This window comes from Tupaia chinensis, unplaced genomic scaffold (genome assembly GCF_000334495.1).
Source record: "Tupaia chinensis unplaced genomic scaffold, TupChi_1.0 Scaffold143894_1, whole genome shotgun sequence".
NCBI lineage: Eukaryota > Metazoa > Chordata > Mammalia > Scandentia > Tupaiidae > Tupaia > Tupaia belangeri.
The window spans coordinates 669,377-691,834 of NW_006203745.1; the positions used below are offsets into that span (position 1 = coordinate 669,377).

Consider the following 22,458-nt stretch of genomic DNA (forward strand, 5'->3'; position numbering starts at 1 on the left):
GACAAAATGTATATACCTTGATAAATCCATTGAGACTGATCTGTATTTTAATAAAATTTTTATATATTTTTTTATTTTGATGTCTTACCACCATCTAAATTCTAGGTGAAGAGTATAATATTGAGCACAGTATAACTTCCAGAGAAATGGCTTTAATAATGTCATTTTACACATTCATATTAATTTTTAGATTAATTAGCTATAAGAGAAACTTCAAAATCTTTTCCATCAAATTAAGTGACTATTAATCCTTCTGATTTAATTAATTTAATTTTGGTAAAAATGTTTCATCTTAACTAAGTAGTATGTTTAATATTCTTCATAGCAACTTGCTCAGCCTTTTATGCTCCATAAACATATATAAGCAATAATATATAGACAGACCTTAGTTTCATTCTTTTACGGAATTAATAATTTTTAAGTACAACTCATCAGCAAGCCACTATTTAAAAAAACCCTAAATAATTCTTGATATCATTACTACTCTATCAGTATTACACTGAATGAGTTCAGGATATACTTGGTGATTAACAATAACTAATATCAGAAATATTTAAGGCATATTGTTAAAATCAAAGTAAGTTTTTTCCGTTCCTCACTTCAGTTCCCCCCTATAAAACAATTTCTGTTGAATGACAGGCAGTCTGTTTTTTAAGTATCTTTCCACATAAAAATACTTTCAGGAAACAGAATTCATAGGTCTGATATTATATAAAGTACTTTAAAGAAAGGAATCTGGATGTTGACAAAATTGATTTTCCTCTGAATTTAGGAATACACACAAACAAGCACACTGTACAACTACTTTCCAAATAATAAAACCTTTTGTAGATATGAGGAACACCTGCATCTTTAAAAACTCAAGGGCAAGCAAGAAATAAACATAGTTCTTTCACCTATAAAAATAACTCTCATTCATAAATCATAATTTCATATTTGTGAGTCAAAATAGACAGTCCACCATTGTGATCGTAGACTCTGGCTGTAAGACAAAAGAACTGCAAGTTAAGGAGGCCTATATTACTTTATTTTTGTCTGGAGATTAGGAAAAGAGAACTCAAAACCTAACTTTAGCCAAGCTAACTTTAGCCTGACCTCTATACATATTGCTTATAACCAGAGGAGAAATCTTCACTCAGAAAGTTAAACTTCTCTAGATCTGAAATTTCCTAAAAGGAAAATATTGCCCTACTGTCTCCCCTTCTTTAAAATTCATAAATCAGAATAGGTTATTTGCAATGTTCCTTCTAGCTCCAAAGGCCATGAGCCTCTTACCCTATGAAATCTATGTTGGAAGGAAGTTTGAAGTCAAACAATGCTTCCCTGTGAGACATAGTCTATAGACAAGAGTCAGTTTTATATCCCCTTCTAAATAAATCAGAAGGATAAACAATAAGAGTTTCAGTGTATTTATACTTTTGTTAATTGATAATTTATAACAACTTACAGTTATTGTAAAATTGTCAATATTCATGTTTTAATTGACAAAAGCAACAACTTTTATTTTGTTTATGTATTAGGACACAGTTAAGAAGAATAGAAATATATATCCTAAATATGTGCCACATTACATTTCACATTCATTTACCGCATCTTCCTTGGGTCTCATCCCAAGGCAAGCTAGGTTGAGCAAAATATGTAAACATGCTTATAGGTATGGGAAAGGATTCTTTAGAACACATACTTATCTCTAGGAAATCAAATTGCTGGAGGTATATTATGGCATTTAGTCAACTCTTTTTCTAAAAATTTAAATACTGTCCTAGACTCAATGAGTAAACTGAACAAATTGAAAAAGTTATGTTCTTTAAGTTTTTTTAAATTATTTTATTTTATTTTTATTTATTTATTTATTTATTCATTCATTTTAATTTGACCAGTATGAATTTGACCAGAGAGTGAGAGAAAGAAAGAGAGAAAGTGAAAAAGCAAGCCACCAGATGTGGGACTTTAACCATGGTCGGCCATGAGGGAGTCCAGCGCCCTTAACCACCATGCTACCTGCCGACCCCATGTTCTTTAAGTTTTTACATAGTAAGATTTCTTTTACTTTTTTTAAAGTTTATTTTACTTATATTGTTATGAGAGAGCATGAGAAAGGGAAAAATAGGGACCCATGACAGAGTCCCACCATGCTATGAGCCCTCTACCCCAGTCACTTCACTAGCTAGTATCACAGGCATGTTGCCATGGCCAGTGTAACGTGGTCAGATCAGAATTAAACCCAGTGTTCCCATGTACTCTGGCATCACATAGCAGCAGCCCATTTCCTGCACCATTGCAACTGGCCTAGGTTTTGTTTTCTAATGAACAAAAAAGTGTATGGGCATCATATAGACATAGGAATACTGAGATACTAATTTTTATGTAATGAACAAACATAATTTCAACAAAACATTTTTGTTGAAACTTTGTTCAAAATGGTCAGAATTTTTTAAGTAAGATGAAATTTATAAAAAGTTTAAGATTTAGAAATTTCACCTGTGGGAACCTATTTAATACTGTCCGTCCAGGGAATACTATCTATTCAGGGAATGACTGCTAACTTACTAAAAATAAATTTCCTAATAGATATTTGATATTCTTTGCAAATAAAAAATGATAATAATATAGATATTTATATAGGTATTTTAATTAGTCAATATTTATTGTAGTAATCTCAATTATGCTGATTTTTCTTTATATCAGAAACATCTTACACATATACAAACATACAGATGAGTATACTCAAAGTATTATTTATGACTACATCACATATAAAATATAAATATAATGTAGCTTAATTATGTCTCACTCGCCCCAAAATTCATATGTTGATCTTAATTCCTAGTACCTCGCACTCAGAGAGATAAATGAAGTTATTAAGATAGGCCCTAATCAAATACAGCTGCCATCTTTCTAAGAGGAGGGCATTAGGAGAAAAATATGTACAGAGGAAGTTAATATGAAAACACAAGGAGAAAATGGACATCTACGCACAGAAAATAGACAACTTAAACAAAATGTGTCAACTTCTTGAAAAATATAAACTAACACAACTTATTAAATATGAAACAGACCATTTGAGTAAATTATAACTATTAAGGAAACTGAAATAATTTAAAAACTCACAGAAAAGAAGGATCTAATGTGATGTATGCCAAAGATTCAAGGGTGGCTCAAAACTCAAAAATTAATCATTATAGGAGCCAGTAGGTGATGTGGTGGTTAAAGGCACTGGATTCCCACATGGCTGACCATGAGTCCTGGACCTGGCGGCTTGCTTTCTCACTTTCTCTCTCTCTCTCTCCCTCTCTCTCTCTCTCTCTCTGTCCCTCTTTGGTCAAATTGAAGTAAATAAATAAATAAAGTTAAATAAAATAATTATTTAAAAAAATTAATCATTATAACCCACCATATTTACAAGCTAAAGAAGAAAAGACACATCACCTTATCACTTGATGCAAAATATATTTAACAAAATTCTACATCATTTATGATTTTAAAAAAAAACTCTCAGGAAATGGGAATAGAGGAAAAGTTCCTCAACTTGAAAATAAACACCTACAAAAACCTTAAAGATAAAACTATAATTTATGGTGAAAAACTGAATACTTTTCCCTAAAATCAAGAATAGGTAAAAAATGTGCATTCTTGCCAACTCTTATTCATGACTGAAATTCTAGTCAGTGCAATAGAATAAGAAAATTAAATAAAAAGCATATAGTTTGGAAAGTAAGAATAAAATTGACTCTACATTCAGATTGCATGGCTGTCTATGCACAAAAGCCCAAGTAACCTTCTGAAAAATCCCCTAGAACTAAAAAGTAAGCTCAATAGGTCACAGTTTATACAAGATAAACTGCAAAAGAGAGTTACAGTTGTATATACTAACTATGAACACAAAATTTAAAATACAAGAACATTTACAGATGCTCAAAAATTTAAAAAGGAAATATTTAAGTATAAATCCAATGACACAGTATGTTGAAAAATATACCACTCTGATATAAAAAATTAAGCATCTAAATAAATTCAGAGACACATGTGTTAACAGTTTGGAAAAGGCACACAGTTAAGATATTGATTCTCTACTGATAGATAATTTTACTGCAATTCCTATCAAAATCCAAGCAATTTTTTTTTGTAGATATAGACAAGATTACTCTAAAGTGTATGTGGAAAAGGACAGAAATCAAAATAGCTGTAAAACATATCTGACAAAAAATAATAATAAAGTGAGAGTAACCAGTCTACCTAATTTCAAGGCAATATATAACTACAGTAATTGAGATTGTATAGTACTGGCAGAGGGAGAGAAATTGATTCAGCTGAACATAAGACAGAACAAAGAAATAGACCCTCACAAATAGGTCCAAGTGATTTGCTTGGAATATTCCATATACCTGTAAGAGTAACCTCCTTACCTGATTCAACTCTGCTTTAGATTTTAACTTTCCAGCAGCCCTATCTGATCATTCTGTGCAATGTTGCATCTTGTCACCATCACCACCTCACATATACAGTCACATTTCTGATCTTTGTTGTCTAGCTGTGCTTTTTTTCTGTAGCACTTAATAGCTTTTTATCAATTATGTGTATTTGTTATGCTTTTCTTTGCTATCTTCACTCGATAAAATGAAAAGTTGCTAAGGAAGAAATATTTGTTCCAACAAGATTACTAGCAGATAGTAGAACATCTACAACTGTTTGCTGAATGAATGTATGCATGAATGAGCAATGAATTAGCATTACAATTATTTTTTATATGTGCTGAAAAATAAACAGGCCAAATATAATATTCATTAATTTTATACTTTGTTTTTCCAAGTTCAGCCATCCACTGAATTCATAATCAGTGTAAAATAATATACTTTTGCACTTAACATCAAATTCATATTTATTTCTGAGTTTTGTAATGAGTTCATATTAACACTTGCTTTTCTGTCCTTTTTGATCAGAAGAACAGAACCAAACACAAAAATGAAACTCATAAAGTATGGAAAGATTACCCTGGGTATCTTAATAATGGTGATTACTGCAGTAGTCATTGGACTCATTGCCTCTTTTGTTGCTTATGGTAAGTACTCACTATGCCTGGCTTTCTAGTCACATGGATTTGTTAATCTCATATTGGGAAAATTAGGAATTTGGAGAGTGGAGGATGAATGAACAGCAATCAAATGAGATTATTTGGTAGAGAAATTTCTTATGATTACCAACATTTACTGCAGTTCTTTTTTAAAAAGCTTTATTGAGGTATAACCAATGAGACAAAAAAATTGCATGTTTAATGTATACGTTCTGATGAGTTCAGACATACATACACAACTAGATACCATTATCACAATTAAGGAACTAAATGTATCCTTTATCTCAAAAAATTTACTGTGTGCAGACCTTGTCCTCTAGCAACCTTTAGTTTAGTGATTGTTAAAACCAGAGATGTGGTATACTTTCTTCTTTTCTTCTCAGGAAAGACTTTGTTGCTGGGAATATACTGATAAAGTATGTACTATCCCTACTTTTACTGAACTTAAAACTCTCTGGGAAGATAACCAATAAGTTAGCAATAAATAAATAAATAAATAAAAGTCAAGAATCTGGGATTCTAAGTCAAGATGTTTATTCCAAAGTCTGTATTTTCTCCCTCTATGATATTTTCTTCACATAAAATTATTCCTAAAAGCAGAATATTCCCTAATATTGAGATTAACAGAAAAAAGAACAGTACAGATTTTTTTTTTTTTTTGAGAGTTTTTGCTATAGGGCATGCTCTCACCAGAAAGACAGAGAGAGACAGAAAGACAGAAAACAAGAAATCACCCCCTGGGGGGATGGCCACATTGCAATCCCTTTTCCTCCATTCTCCTCTTGGGGATCTCAGGCACACACGCACATGTGTCCAGTGTGAGTTTAAGCCACCAGGTCTGGGACTCAAACTGCAGACAACTACCTGAGAGTCCCCCGACATAGCCATTACACCAACTGCTGGTCCCCAGTACAGACTTTTTCTACATATATTTTACATATTTACATTTTCTACATACATTTTTTAAATGATTAAATCATTGAGCTTAATTTTTCTAAAAATAACTATGAAAAGTTCTCTGTGTCCTGTTCTTAGTTTCCAAACCCATGCTTTCCCAATCTTTTCAAGGACAAGGACATTATTATAAGAAAAAAAGAGTTGGGTTTTATTTATACAAGAGAATAGTTACTTTGTTAAATAAGAAAATACATTAATTTACTATAAATTTAGTAACTTAAATATTTAACTTGTATTTAATTCATTACATCTACCTATGCTTAGAAATCAATACATATGTGTGTATATATATGCATGTATATGTATATATAAGAATAATTGCTTATAAAGTCTGTAAGAACAGTGCTTAGTATGTATATAAATAGTTTTACCTAAAATAATATCCAAATGCTACTATGTCCCCAATCCTATATAATTTATGGCTCACAGATTGGGAGCTGCTGCTTGAAAACAGTATTTTCTTTCTTTCTGTTTTTTTTTTTTAAGTGTATTCCCTCTCTCCATGAGAGAGAGAGAGAGAAGCGTCTCTGACAGGGATCTCACACCATGATCCCGTTTACCAAGGTGGATCACAGGCATGCGTATGCATGTCCAGCATGCCTACGAAGTCCTGGGACACAAACCTAGCACCTTTCCAATGCGGTACAGTTGCTTTACCATTACATCACTGCATAGCCCCATAACATTTTTTTAAATAATTATTTACAAAAGAGTCTGAATAGCTAAATCAACATCCACTTTAGTGTATAAGGAGGGGAGAAAAGTTAACATAACGAGAGCTAGAGAGGGTTGTACACAGTGGAGTAAATAAGCATTCTCCCCAGGAACTGTTTTCACCCACTCTGCTTCATCTTCCATAAACACAAACTGTGCAAACACAATCATTACGTAGAGTACAATGCCAGCTGTTACCACTGTTAAATCAAGAGTTATGGCCAGAGCATATGCCAAAAAACCTAAATAAGAGGCGTTCACTCAAGAGGTAGAAACAAAACCTGTTGCCTTTCATCAGAATGTAAAAGTATCAGAAACAGGAGGTGGAAGAGTATATTTGAACAGCTTATCTCTTAGAGATAGGTGTGCTATAATTTCTCATACTATTACTGTCACCCCAATATATGACAATGGATGATGGTCCCCCTTCATATCAAGTTGAGATGGGCTTTAACAAGAGACCAATAATAGCCTAAGATTCTTGGAAATTAGGGAACACAGTGGATGGAAATCTCATTCATACCTGGAATATCTAAAGAGCAAGAGATTTGGTACTTGTTCAGCAGAATGAAGAGTAAATGGTATGCTAGGGCAGTTTGAATAGTCATGGTCTTTGGTACAAATAATGGACAAATAAATGTTTTCTAAGTATCAGATATAGAACACCCACCAAAAATGCCCCATCACCTTAGACCCTGTACAGGAGGCTATCTGGAGAGGTAATCAGATCTGAGATTAAAACCTGACGTTAAAAAAGGGGGAGATATCTCCCGTGGCCTAAATGCTGAGGAAGGTGTAAATTCAATCTAGAATAGAGATACATTTCTCTATGTAAAAGAACTGTAGTTTTAAAGATAGCAAGGAGGGGAAAGTGGAGTTCAGAGTTAAGAAGAACATAGATGTTAGTTTTAAATATTTTCTAAGTTTCAAAAACACCAAAGGTAGATATCAAATTCTTGATCATTTAAGGAAAAACTTCCTCCTCTCATTTCCTCTCTTCTCAAGACCTAGAAAAATATAAAATTCAATTAATGAAGTGGCAAATGAGAAATAGCAAGACTGGCTGAGAAAACAGCTTGGGAAGAAGAGAGCCTGAACTTCAAATCAAATCCAAATTTTGATTATTAAATAGACCTAGTCATTTTAATTTATGAATTCAGACCATATTTTGTGATTTATAATGCCCACAGGACATTTTATTACTAAAGAATTAAAAATAAAATTGTTTTATGATTATATTCCATACCTTGGTATCTGCAGAGAGTAGATTTCTGAAGTCCTGTAGATACCAAAATCCACAAATGCTTAAATCCCTTGCATAAAATGGCATAGTAATGGACCAGCCAGTGGAGTGGTGATTAAGGCAGCTAGATCCCACATGGCCAACTGCATGGTGCAAGTCTCAGATCTAGCAGTTCGAACACGTCAGGTACACGTACACAATTCTGAAAGGGATTGTGACTTGACCATTCCCTATCAGGGATGCTTTGTCACTTCCCCCCTCTCTCTCACTCTGTCCCTCTCCAGCAATTTCTTTCGAGTCCCAGACCCAGTGGCTTAAACTCACACTGGGCGTGTGTGTGTGTGTGTGTGTGTGTGTGTGTGCCCAAGATCCCGAGAGAATGAAGGTGAAGGGATTACAATGTGGCCATCCCCCCAGGGGATGATTTCTCCCTTTCTGTCTCTGTCTTTCTAGGAAGCACAAACGCCCTATAGCAAAAACCTCTCCATAAACAAATAAATAAATAAATACAGCATAGTATTTACATATAAACTATGCACATCTTCCTTTAAATATACTTTAAATCATCTCTAGACTACTTATAATATGCAATACAGTGTCAATGCTATATATAACCAGTGTATACTGTGTATTTTATTCACATTATTTTTATTGTAGTGTTGTTGTTTTATATTAGAGGATTTGTCCTGAATATTTCTGATTTGAAGTTGCTTGAATCTGCAGGTGCAGAACCCACAAATACCAAGGGTTGATTGTATGTCCTACAGATAATATTTGTTTGAATACCAGTATACATATATTTTTATATATGTATACAATCTTCACTTGAAGTTTATTCTAAAGTATTTTTATCCAAATAGATCATTTTAGAGGACATAAAAGAAATAACTGATGTGAGAATTAATGACTGATGTTACAATTCATTTAAGATTTCACTCTCAGGGCTAGTAAGTGGTGTGGTGGTTAAGGTGCTGGACTCGCACATGGCCAACTGTGGTTTAAGTTTTGGATCCGGAGGCTTGAAACTCATGCTAACTGTGCGTGTGTTTGTTCCCAAAATTCTGAGAGGAGAATGGAGGACAAGGAATTGTGGCATGGCCAACCCCCCTTGGGGATGATTTCTCGCTTCTGTCTCTGTCTCTACAGTGAGCTTACACACCCTATAGCAAAACGAAAACAAAACCAAAACAAACTCTAAAAAAAAATGATCTGAGTTATTCAGAGTGATACCTATTTTTCAAAAATCATAAGCTTTAGTGATTTATAAAAACTTATAAAAGGAAAAAACTCCAGCATTAAACACTTCTGCACCAGAACAATAATGTAAGTTTCCTGCAAGTCACAGTGAACCCGGAGGAATGACAATGTATAAAGCGTTTTTAAAGCTTCCTGATTCCTAGATTTTACTTCCTTGTCTTTTAAATGTCATTGACTATGTTTTCACATTAAAGCTGCCTATGTATTTTATATGACCTGAAAAATTAAAACGAAGTCAGGTTTTTATTTTTGTTTAGAGGTTTTTGCCATAGGATGCATGCACTCGCCAGAGAGACAGACAGACACAGTGAGAGGAAAACTGAGAAATCTCCTCAAAGGTGGGTGGCCATGCTGCAATCCCTTCTGTTCCATTCTCCTCCCAGGATCTTGGACACACAGGCACACACACCCAGAGTGATTTTCAAGCCACCAGGTCTGGGATTCAAACTGCTGGGTGGGAGTCCAGCAACATAACCGCTACACCATCTGCTGGTCCCAAAATCAGAAGTAATTTTAAGTAACTACAGACTTATCACTAAATAAGCAATATCTCAATCTGATTAAACAAATTCTTTTCATACAGAGACTTTGGCAGCATATAAAGGCAGCCTTATGACATTCCTCTTTGAAAGATGCTGTCAGTGTCAATTTTAGGATTTTCTACTTCACTACGCCTGACTCTAAACCTGGAAGCAATAAACCATCTCTTCACAATGACTATTCCTTCACTTTGGGCTAGTAATTAAAAAAGGATGGATGGACAAGCCAAAGCACAGCATAAATTTTCACTCCTAGACACCTCCCTCCCTCTGCTTCATATGATCTAAATGATAATGATGTGTTTTCTATTTGATTAACTTTTTAAGAGAGGTAGTAAGTATTCCATAAATAAATAGCAGAATGGGAGAAGAATAAGGGTATCTGAAACTACACACGGATTCCCCTCAATAGGCATTCATTGGATGACCATCATGTACTTACTAGCAAGTACTAAGTTGAGTGCTACAATGGGCACAGGAGTGACAAAGGATGGCTTCTACAGCACTTTACTAGTCCTTGCACCAAAATGCACACCATCTAGGTCAGGGCCAGCACATTATTTTTTTTTTTTCTGTAAAAGACCAAATATATTTTCCTCTTTGTGGACCATTACAGTCTACCACAACTCATTTCTACCTGCTGTAGTCCTCAAGCACTCATAAACAATATGTAAATAAGTGAATGTAGCTATTTCCAATAACTATTTATGGCCACTAAATGCAAATTTCAAATAACTCTAACATGTCATAAAATATTCTTCTTCTTTTGGCTTTTCAGTAATTCAAAATATAAAAACTATTCTTAGTTCAGCAGTCATCCCAAAACGAGTAACAGCCTAGATTTGGCCCACAAACCACAGGTTCTAGAGTAGTGAATTATCCTGACTGTACCTTAGAGTCATCTGGAATATTATTACATAAGCCCCATTCCCACAGATGCTATCTAGAGTGGAAATTACAGTTCTCAAGGCTCCCCAGGCAGGTCTAGTATGAAGACAGGATTGAGAACCACTGATCCAAAATAAGACAAATGCATATATAAGCTTCAAAAACAAATACGTCAGTGACCCAAATTCATTACATCACTTCAAGGTGGCAGGGACCCAAGTTCCTTCTATCATATTGTACTGCCATGCATGACCTACATTCCCGAAGTCATTTCAATGTTCAAGGGAATGGCCACGCTGCAATCCCTTCTCCACCATTCTCCTCTTGCAACTTCGGGCACACATGCACAGGAGCCCAGTGTGTTTTTTCAAGCTGCCAGGTCCAAGACTCAAACACACTGTCAGCCCTGTGAGATCCAGTTACCATAACCTGCTGGCCCCTTCCCCACCTTTTTTACATGCATTTGTCATGATCTTAACAATTACACTACAGCATAATTTTAGTGATGATATAACAAATATTATAGCACACGTAAGTAAACCCTAATTTACTTGAATTTTCTACCTTAAATCTTAGTTTATTTCTAAATTTTTATGCTATTTAAAATAGTTCATTTTTATACATAGGTTTGTATTGAACTCATTAACCTTAGAGTAAGTTATAAAAAAAGGAATTAGACAAGTTGGCACAGTTGATAGAATTCCAGACTGTGGAACTGGAAGCCACTTGCCAACCATGGTTTGAGTCCTCAACCCAGTTGGTCTGAAAGACACACTGGGTATGTTTCTTTTTTTTATGTCCAGTATTCCAGTGGGCTGGAAAACTGAAGGAAGGGGAATCACAGCATGACTGAGACCTGTGCAGGGTACCTCTTTCTCTTATGTGTGTGCACATATACTATCATAACTAAAACTAAAGTAAAATAAAGAAAAATCATTAAGTGAAAAAATGAGACTATATTTTAGGCTTTTGATAACATGACCAAATTGTCCTCCAAAAATATCTTCTAATTAGCATTCTGACAGACTATAAAAGTGCCTATATTTTTGCCAAATATGCAATATAAAAAATGCAATCTTATTTTACCTTATGTTTTTTGATTATTTGTGAGTGAACATGGAAGACTTTCCTAGATAATTAATTGCAGCCACTGATATGAAGAATTTTCTCTGACTCACAAAATGTTTTTATTCTCCTTCCTGTGTCCCTCTTTTTCTTTCTCACTTCTCCGCTTCCCTCTTCTGCTCTTTCAGCTCTCTCTCTCCTCTCTCTCTTCGTTCCCTTCTAGTAAAGAATAGTGAGATACAATGGGACCTAAACAATTTACAAGAAACTATTTCATTTTTTACTACCTTAGATGTTTTCAAATAATACAGAACAACCTAGTCTTTGTCCTATGTCTTTTTCTTTGCTCTTCTAAAGTCATAGGTTTCATTTTGTTTTGTTCTGTTTACTTAATGTACAGCCCTTACAAGTCATGCCTCATTTAATTTTTCTTTTATTGATTTTAATTTCTTAGGTATTTAATGAATGATAAATACAATTACTTCACTGATTTTCCTACATGACAACAACAAAGACTAAGATAATCTATACTTCAATGTCACTTCCTCTCATAGTAGCATGTCTATCTCCAGACTGCCCAAACTAGAAAACTGACACATTAAAATTTTATATTATAAATGTTACATACATTTTTGGCTAATTTTATTATTTAATTAACATTTTTCCGTAATCTCAAAAATTGGGGCATCTAGACTATTTAAATATCAAATAACCTGAAATTTCACTAGAGAATTCTCTTTCAGTTGATTTTTCTTGGAATTAAAGTAGTTATATAATGTGCTAAGTGAGAACTATTTTTTTCTTCTTCTATCCAGGGAAAACACCTTTCTACTATCACATCAGCTTTAAAGTCAACAACATTGACTATAACAGCAAGTTTAAAAAACCATATTCACAAGAATATATGGACCTAAATAATAAGATAGTATCTTTGGTAAGTTTAATATTTTTCCCCCATGCCTTGTTCTTTACCACCATTCTCCTCTTGCAACTTCGGGCACACATGCACAGGAGCCCAGTGTGTTTTTTCAAGCTGCCAGGTCCAAGACTCAAACACACTGTCAGCCCTGTGAGATCCAGTTACCATAACCTGCTGGCCCCTTCCCCACCTTTTTTACATGCATTTGTCATGATCTTAACAATTACACTACAGCATAATTTTAGTGATGATATAACAAATATTATAGCACACGTAAGTAAACCCTAATTTACTTGAATTTTCTACCTTAAATCTTAGTTTATTTCTAAATTTTTATGCTATTTAAAATAGTTCATTTTTATACATAGGTTTGTATTGAACTCATTAACCTTAGAGTAAGTTATAAAAAAAGGAATTAGACAAGTTGGCACAGTTGATAGAATTCCAGACTGTGGAACTGGAAGCCACTTGCCAACCATGGTTTGAGTCCTCAACCCAGTTGGTCTGAAAGACACACTGGGTATGTTTCTTTTTTTTATGTCCAGTATTCCAGTGGGCTGGAAAACTGAAGGAAGGGGAATCACAGCATGACTGAGACCTGTGCAGGGTACCTCTTTCTCTTATGTGTGTGCACATATACTATCATAACTAAAACTAAAGTAAAATAAAGAAAAATCATTAAGTGAAAAAATGAGACTATATTTTAGGCTTTTGATAACATGACCAAATTGTCCTCCAAAAATATCTTCTAATTAGCATTCTGACAGACTATAAAAGTGCCTATATTTTTGCCAAATATGCAATATAAAAAATGCAATCTTATTTTACCTTATGTTTTTTGATTATTTGTGAGTGAACATGGAAGACTTTCCTAGATAATTAATTGCAGCCACTGATATGAAGAATTTTCTCTGACTCACAAAATGTTTTTATTCTCCTTCCTGTGTCCCTCTTTTTCTTTCTCACTTCTCCGCTTCCCTCTTCTGCTCTTTCAGCTCTCTCTCTCCTCTCTCTCTTCGTTCCCTTCTAGTAAAGAATAGTGAGATACAATGGGACCTAAACAATTTACAAGAAACTATTTCATTTTTTACTACCTTAGATGTTTTCAAATAATACAGAACAACCTAGTCTTTGTCCTATGTCTTTTTCTTTGCTCTTCTAAAGTCATAGGTTTCATTTTGTTTTGTTCTGTTTACTTAATGTACAGCCCTTACAAGTCATGCCTCATTTAATTTTTCTTTTATTGATTTTAATTTCTTAGGTATTTAATGAATGATAAATACAATTACTTCACTGATTTTCCTACATGACAACAACAAAGACTAAGATAATCTATACTTCAATGTCACTTCCTCTCATAGTAGCATGTCTATCTCCAGACTGCCCAAACTAGAAAACTGACACATTAAAATTTTATATTATAAATGTTACATACATTTTTGGCTAATTTTATTATTTAATTAACATTTTTCCGTAATCTCAAAAATTGGGGCATCTAGACTATTTAAATATCAAATAACCTGAAATTTCACTAGAGAATTCTCTTTCAGTTGATTTTTCTTGGAATTAAAGTAGTTATATAATGTGCTAAGTGAGAACTATTTTTTTCTTCTTCTATCCAGGGAAAACACCTTTCTACTATCACATCAGCTTTAAAGTCAACAACATTGACTATAACAGCAAGTTTAAAAAACCATATTCACAAGAATATATGGACCTAAATAATAAGATAGTATCTTTGGTAAGTTTAATATTTTTCCCCCATGCCTTGTTCTTTAAGTGTTATGCTTCCAGAGGTACAAGGACTCAAGCAATCACCTTTCAGTTGGGAACAAATTTCTCACCATTACTTTCATTCTAAAGAACCTCGATCTTGGGAACCAGCAGTTAGCATAATGGCTATGTCGCTGGACTCCCACGTAGTCGACTGCGGTTTGCGTCCCGGACCCAGTGGCTTAAAACTCATGCTGGGCGTGTGTGCGTGCGTGCCCAAGATCCCGAAAGGAGAATGGAGGAGAAGGGATTGCAGCGTGACCATCCCCCCTGGGGGGTGATTTCTCGCTTTCTGTCTCTCTCTCTCTCTCTGTCTGTCTGGCGAGCGCACGCGCCCTATAGTGAAAACCTCTCCAAAAAAAAAAAGAACCGCGTTCTCATTTTTGGGACCAGTGGTTAGCATAATGGCTACATCGCTGGACTCCCATATAGTCGACTGTGGTTCGAGTCCTGGACCCAGTGGCTTAAACTCATACCGGGTATGTGTGCATGCGTGCCCAAGATCCCAAGAGGAGAATGGAGGAGAAGGGATTGTGGTGTGGCCATCTCCCCTTGGGGGTGATTTCTCGCTTTCTGTCTCTCTGTCTCTCTGTCTTTCTGGCAAGCGCACACGCCCTATAGCCAAAACCTCTCAAATAAATAAATAAATAAATAAATAAATAAAGAACCTTGTTCTTTAAATGTTATTCTCCAAGAGGTTCAAGGACTCAAGTAATCACCTTTCAATTGGGAACAAATTTCTCACCATTACTTTAATTCTAGAGTAGGAGAGTTAGGCCTTACAAAAAGTCAATTAGAAAACATGTACAGGGAGAAAATAAAAGAAAAACACATTTCAAGAACACCTCAGAAATATCTGACACAGGGTCAGCTCTGTGGCACACTGGTAATGTACTGCTCAAGAGAAGACATGGCAATCAGTTTGAATCCCCAGTCATGTCAGCCTGAAACATGCTAGGCACATAAGTGACTAAGATCTTTTGGGCTGAAGGACCTGAGGAAGGGAACTATGGTCTGGCCAGATCCTGTAGAGGGTGCTTCACTCTCTGCCCAACCCCCAACATGCACACACATGCTCTATCAGGACTAAGGAATAAAAACAAGAAAAATTACCTGACACATTAGAGGGTCAATATTTCAAATGGATCAATATATTAAGAGAATGAACATATTAGGTTGTTGGGGAAGTCTTGATGTATTTTTCTATGCAAAAATATTTCATGACTTTTGCAACAACCCAATTATCTTCCACATCCAAGACACATGACCAAGACTATGCTGTTTTATACTCTTGAAATTAAGTAGTCCTTCAAAGAAAAGGAATGAGCAGTCTTTGAGAAAGGGCATGGCCACAAGTAAAATAATCTTGTAGCCCCTTAGTGCTAAGTGGAGATGTAACGTACTTGCTTAAGAATTACTTAATTTGTGCTTTGGGACCAGCAGATGGCATAATTACTACATTGTTAGACTCCCATGTAATCGACCACAGTTCAAGTCCTGGACCCGGTGGCTTAACTCACGCCATGCACATGTGCCTGCGTGCCCAAGATCCCAGGAAGAGAATGGAGGAGAAGGGATTGCAGTGTGACCATCCTCCTTGGCACAAGGAGTGGGGATAATTTCTCGCTTTCTCTTTCTGATGAGCACACGCACCCAATAGTAAAAAACCTCTCAAAACAAAAACAGAATGTGCTTTGTTGGGGGGGGGGGCGGCATGTGGTGGGGTAGTTAAGGGTCTAGACTTCCACATAGCCAACCATGGTTCAAGTCCTGGACCTGGCAGCTCACTTTCTCATTTTCCCTCTCTCTCTGTCTCTCTCTGGTATGCACATGACCTTTATGGCATTTTAAAAAAATAACAGTAAATAAAATTAAATAAATAATTCTTTTTTTTTCTTTTTTCTTTTCTTTTTTTTTTTTTTGGAGAGGTTTTTGCTATAGGGCATGTGCATTCACCAGAAAGACAGAAAGAGAGACAGAAAGTGAGAAATCACCCCCCAGGGGAGATGGCCATGCCACAATCCCTTCTCCTCCATTCTCCTCTCAGGATCTTGGGCACGCATGCACACGCGCCTGGCGTGAGTTTAAGCCACGCTTAAACTCATACCGGGTATGTGTGCATGCGTGCCCAAGATCCCAAGAGGAGAATGGAGGAGAAGGGATTGTGGTGTGGCCATCTCCCCTTGGGGGTGATTTCTCGCTTTCTGTCTCTCTGTCTCTCTGTCTTTCTGGCAAGCGCACACGCCCTATAGCCAAAACCTCTCAAATAAATAAATAAATAAATAAATAAATAAATAAATAAATAAAGAACCTTGTTCTTTAAATGTTATTCTCCAAGAGGTTCAAGGACTCAAGTAATCACCTTTCAATTGGGAACAAATTTCTCACCATTACTTTAATTCTAGAGTAGGAGAGTTAGGCCTTACAAAAAGTCAATTAGAAAACATGTACAGGGAGAAAATAAAAGAAAAACACATTTCAAGAACACCTCAGAAATATCTGACACAGGGTCAGCTCTGTGGCACACTGGTAATGTACTGCTCAAGAGAAGACATGGCAATCAGTTTGAATCCCCAGTCATGTCAGCCTGAAACATGCTAGGCACATAAGTGACTAAGATCTTTTGGGCTGAAGGACCTGAGGAAGGGAACTATGGTCTGGCCAGATCCTGTAGAGGGTGCTTCACTCTCTGCCCAACCCCCAACATGCACACACATGCTCTATCAGGACTAAGGAATAAAAACAAGAAAAATTACCTGACACATTAGAGGGTCAATATTTCAAATGGATCAATATATTAAGAGAATGAACATATTAGGTTGTTGGGGAAGTCTTGATGTATTTTTCTATGCAAAAATATTTCATGACTTTTGCAACAACCCAATTATCTTCCACATCCAAGACACATGACCAAGACTATGCTGTTTTATACTCTTGAAATTAAGTAGTCCTTCAAAGAAAAGGAATGAGCAGTCTTTGAGAAAGGGCATGGCCACAAGTAAAATAATCTTGTAGCCCCTTAGTGCTAAGTGGAGATGTAACGTACTTGCTTAAGAATTACTTAATTTGTGCTTTGGGACCAGCAGATGGCATAATTACTACATTGTTAGACTCCCATGTAATCGACCACAGTTCAAGTCCTGGACCCGGTGGCTTAACTCACGCCATGCACATGTGCCTGCGTGCCCAAGATCCCAGGAAGAGAATGGAGGAGAAGGGATTGCAGTGTGACCATCCTCCTTGGCACAAGGAGTGGGGATAATTTCTCGCTTTCTCTTTCTGATGAGCACACGCACCCAATAGTAAAAAACCTCTCAAAACAAAAACAGAATGTGCTTTGTTGGGGGGGGGCGGCATGTGGTGTGGTAGTTAAGGTTCTAGACTTCCACATAGCCAACCATGGTTCAAGTCCTGGACCTGGCAGCTCACTTTCTCATTTTCCCTCTCTCTCTGTCTCTCTCTGGTATGCACATGACCTTTATGGCATTTTAAAAAAATAACAGTAAATAAAATTAAATAAATAATTCTTTTTTTTTCTTTTTTCTTTTCTTTTTTTTTTTTTTGGAGAGGTTTTTGCTATAGGGCATGTGCTTTCACCAGAAAGACAGAAAGAGAGACAGAAAGTGAGAAATCACCCCCCAGGGGAGATGGCCATGCCACAATCCCTTCTCCTCCATTCTCCTCTCAGGATCTTGGGCACGCATGCACACGCGCCTGGCGTGAGTTTAAGCCACTAGGTCCGGGACTCAAACCATAGTCGACTACATGGGAGTCCAGAAACACAGCCTTTACGCCAACTGTTGGGCCCTAAATAAATAAAAACAACAAAAAAAATGTGCTTTGTTTTAGGTTAACTTATATCTCACAAAAGACTAAAAATAGAGTTTTGACTATGCCTTGGACATAAGTTTCCATTACCACAGAGACCACTCTAATTAACTCAAGTATCTCTCAGCCAGATCAAATCCTGTCCCAAACCATCCCTATCCCATTTTCCAAGCAGATTAATTTTCTCTTTCTTCTCACTCCATTGCCTTGTGAGTGCATGTGCTCTATAGCAAATTTAAAAAGCAGCAGCAAAACAAGAAGAAGAAATAGGCTTTGAACTCAGGTCCTTGTTTAATTCAAATTTTGTCATTTATTAACACTAGCTGTATGAACTTAGAAAGCCACTTAATTTCTCCATATTTTAGTTTCTTCAACCAAAAATTAGATGGCAAAATCCTAGGGTTGTTGTAGATACTATATAACATGAAATATGTCAGAATCTAAGCAGGATCCTATTACTTTGTAAGCTCTAAAAATTAAAAAAAAGCCTCAAAATCACCTAAAATAAGAGCATCATTAATATTCTTAATAAATTATAAATATATAATGAAGTTAATATATAATTTTAAAATAGCTCCAAATATACCTACACTGAGAAAATCATCCTTTCTTCTATAAACTCAAACCAATTCTTTCAATTCAGGTAGCCTATTTTTACTTCAAAAATGAATATTCTAAAACTATCAGTCTGAATAATTATCATACTCATTCCAATTGATCAACCATTGACCCTAATATCTTGCTTCTAGCTCCTTTGCCACACTCAATCCCAGTTCCTAACTCACTTGCATTAAGACGTGCACTGGATAGTCCTCATACTTGTATTTCATTTACATGTATCAGAGTGCCAGCTTTTACATGCCTTTCTTCCTATTTTCATTGAATACAATGATGCTCCAAATATTTTAGTTATTACCATATACACAACATTCACAAGTACAACACTAATGATAACATTCACCAAATGGAGCTGTGAATTATTAGACAAACCTGTTAGTAATTATTATAATACTTACAGCCTATTCATTTTTATTATTTCCATGATATAATTTTTGTGATGATTCACACTAAAAAGAAGAAAGAAATTGGATCCAAAGAGACTCTGTTTTACTACGAACCATAGTTTTTTTAACTTCAGAGGATAAGCCTTCTTAGGAAGCATTTTCATGTTTTTGTTTATTTGGTGGCGCTGTTTTGAAAATCAGATAACAGAGATGAGAGAGAAACAAGTATTTCTGACAGGGTCTTGCCATGTCATGATCCCCGGATTCAGCCAGTCTCCCAGTTAGCTAAGATCACAGACATACACCACTGTATCCCCCTGTTTATGGGGCTGAGAACCAAACCAGGCCTCTCATGTAGCCCCAGTCATCACACAGCAGCATCTTCCCTTGTGCCACCATGGCTGGAATGACCATTTTCATAATCTAAATATATGCTTTTTAAAGGGCAACTCAAGAAGAAATCTCTGCTGTTTCCTCTTTATTTGTAGATCTTCAGTAGATATGGTGTCTAATTAAGGTATATAGAAATTCTAAAAGATTAGAAGTGGCATAATACCTTAACAATAATAATTAGCTTTACTAATTTTTAGTAGTGGTTTAAGTATTTTATGTATTGTCGTTAAATTCTCACAACATTTCCATTTTCCATATGAAGAAACTGAGGCACTATGAGGTTAATTTACCACCAAAGTCATAGTGCAAGTATGCTTCTACTCTATGACTTATTGCCTATAGTTAAGGAGCACACAGATATTATAAAATCTTGAGCACTTTTCAAATTACATATATTTCCCATGGGCAGTGAAATATCTCCAAAGTTTAACTAACCAAATTCAATGTGATTTTCATATACAAATGCTTTCGGTTATTGATGCCTGAAATTATACTTGATATGTACAAGGCATCTATATTATCAGTATGAAACAAGCCAGCCAAGCTTTTATGTCAAACCACTTACAAGACTGTCCAAGAACAGGGCACATCTTATGTCAGTATAGAACCAGGTCATTTGTCAACTAAATTTTTCCCTGAGTAAACATGAACCTGCTGGGGCATATACACTTTCTATGTTTGTCTCTATTTAGAGCAAACTATCAAATGACAGATCAACTATAGAATTCATCAGTATTAGAAAATTAATGGGGCCAGCAGGTTTGTAGTGGTTAAGATGCTCGACTCTCTCCTAGATCCGGAGGCTTGAAAGTCACACTGGGTGTGTGTGGATACATGCCCAAAATCCTAGGAGGAGAATGAATAAGGGATTGCAGCTTGATCATTCCCCTCCCTCCTGGGAGGGGGTTAGATTTCTCACTTTCCCTCTCACTTTCTCTCTCTCTCTCTCTGTCTCTCACCAACAAGCACACCCACTCTATGGCAAAAATCTAAAACTAAAAATAATAATAAAAAGAGAGGGAGAGAAGAAAATTATACTTAAAAAATATAATAAAAAGAATGATAATATTCTGGTCTCCTGTTACATATAATACAGGTTATAATGTTTCAGTTTGAGTAAAAAATTATGCTGGTGTCATGTGCCTCAAAATGTATCAGAAAATTATAAGAATTCCAAGAGGGCCCTAAATTAAACAATTACTATCCTCTGATTCAGGCTACGTAATTTTTTAAAAAATAGGAGAGATATTAAGTGGAAAGAATTGTGTATTAACTTTTTAGACATGAAGAAATTAAAAAGATCCAAGTTTATCAAAATGCAGCCAACATATAGAGCCATTATTCATATTTCAAGTGATATGAGGAAAACTTATACCAGTTTTCATTTCTATAACTGGAAAACAAAGATAGAAGTAATAAATTCTATTGGGGTATCAGAAAAGTCATGATGCATTTTTGCATAGAAAAAAATGTCATGACTTTTCCAACAACCCAATAGATGCTCAAGATATTTGAGCATAGGAATCATTGTAAAATAGCAGAAGGGATCACACCACATTTTACCTCCATAGCTGGGAATATCAAACTACAAAATAACACTTTGTAACACATTTAAGAGTATAATTTAACAGTATAGCAACATTACCAATAAAAAAAAGTCCCTGTGTATTTGTGAGCTGATCTGAAGGAGAATTTTAGCCTAGCCATAGTAGTGCAGCAGTAAGGCAATGTTCTACTGTGCTGACAACACATGGAAAGGTTCTAAGTTTGCTTCCTGGGGTCTCCCAGTACATGCTGGGTATATGTGTGTGTGCCCATGAGCCTGCTAGCTGAGGCTAGGAGTGAATCATGGCACAAGGCCTTGTTTGGGCTGCCTGTACCCTCCCCCCCATTGAATAAACTTTTTAAAAAAGAAATAACAAGGGCCAGCAGATGGTGTAATGGTTATGTTGTTGGAATCCCACATAGTTGACTGAGGTTCAAGTCCGGACCTAGCAACTTAAAACTCACATTGTGTTCATGCACAAGATCTCAGGAAGGAGAATGGAGAAGGGACTGCAGCATGACAATCCACCCCAGAGGATGTTTTCTTGCTTTCTGTCTCTCTGTCTTTGTCTCTATGGCAAGCACACATGCCCTATAGCAAAAAGAAAACAAAAACAAAAACAAAAACAAAAACCTCATACTGGGTGCGTGCATGCCCAAGATCCAGAGAGGGGAATGGAAAGCGGACTGCAGCATGGCCATCTCCCAACTGGGAGGTGTGATTTCTTGCTTTCTGTCTGTCTCTCTACTGGTGCATGTGCCCAATAGCAAAAATCTCTCAAAAAAAAAAAAAAAAAAGAAAGAAAGAAAGAAAAGAAATAAAGGGAATTTTTAAAGATATGGGTTGTTTATATAAAAATTAATTATAAAAGAATATTTTCAACCATATTATATTCTTATTATGCTAACATTTGGTATTTTAGAGACCAGAAATTATTGAGGAAAGTGGCTCGAATTACGTTCTGAAATTTTTTCCTCCTCTTTCATGTGGTAAAGCTATTTTTGTTGATCTTCAAAACATGTTCTTTATTCTGAAGTTTTTCAAAATGCCTTTTTAAAATATAGTTTCTCAATATAACTCTATATATAGGCTTTGATCAGATTCCTCTGTTTATTAAACACATTCATCAATTGGTAATTTTAAGTTTCCTATATTTGCCAAGGATTGTAGTGACCCATTTCTCACCCATAAAAGTGACTTTAATCATAGTTTTAATATGCTTGCATTCTTTTTAAGATGTTTCCATCAACAAAATCCAGAG

The 22,458-nt window shown here is 35.5% G+C and overlaps 1 protein-coding gene across 1 annotated transcript in view; it reads left to right on the top strand.

The window, feature by feature from the left end:
* The window catches only part of LOC102499587 (transmembrane protease serine 11C), a 57,467-nt gene that overhangs the window by 1,182 nt on the left and 33,827 nt on the right, over nt 1-22,458 (top strand). Inside the window, exons 2-3 of the mRNA XM_006165333.1 lie at nt 4,941-5,059; nt 12,550-12,668. Coding sequence (XP_006165395.1) covers nt 4,941-5,059; nt 12,550-12,668 — 238 coding nt within the window. The remainder of the gene's footprint in view (nt 1-4,940; nt 5,060-12,549; nt 12,669-22,458) is intronic.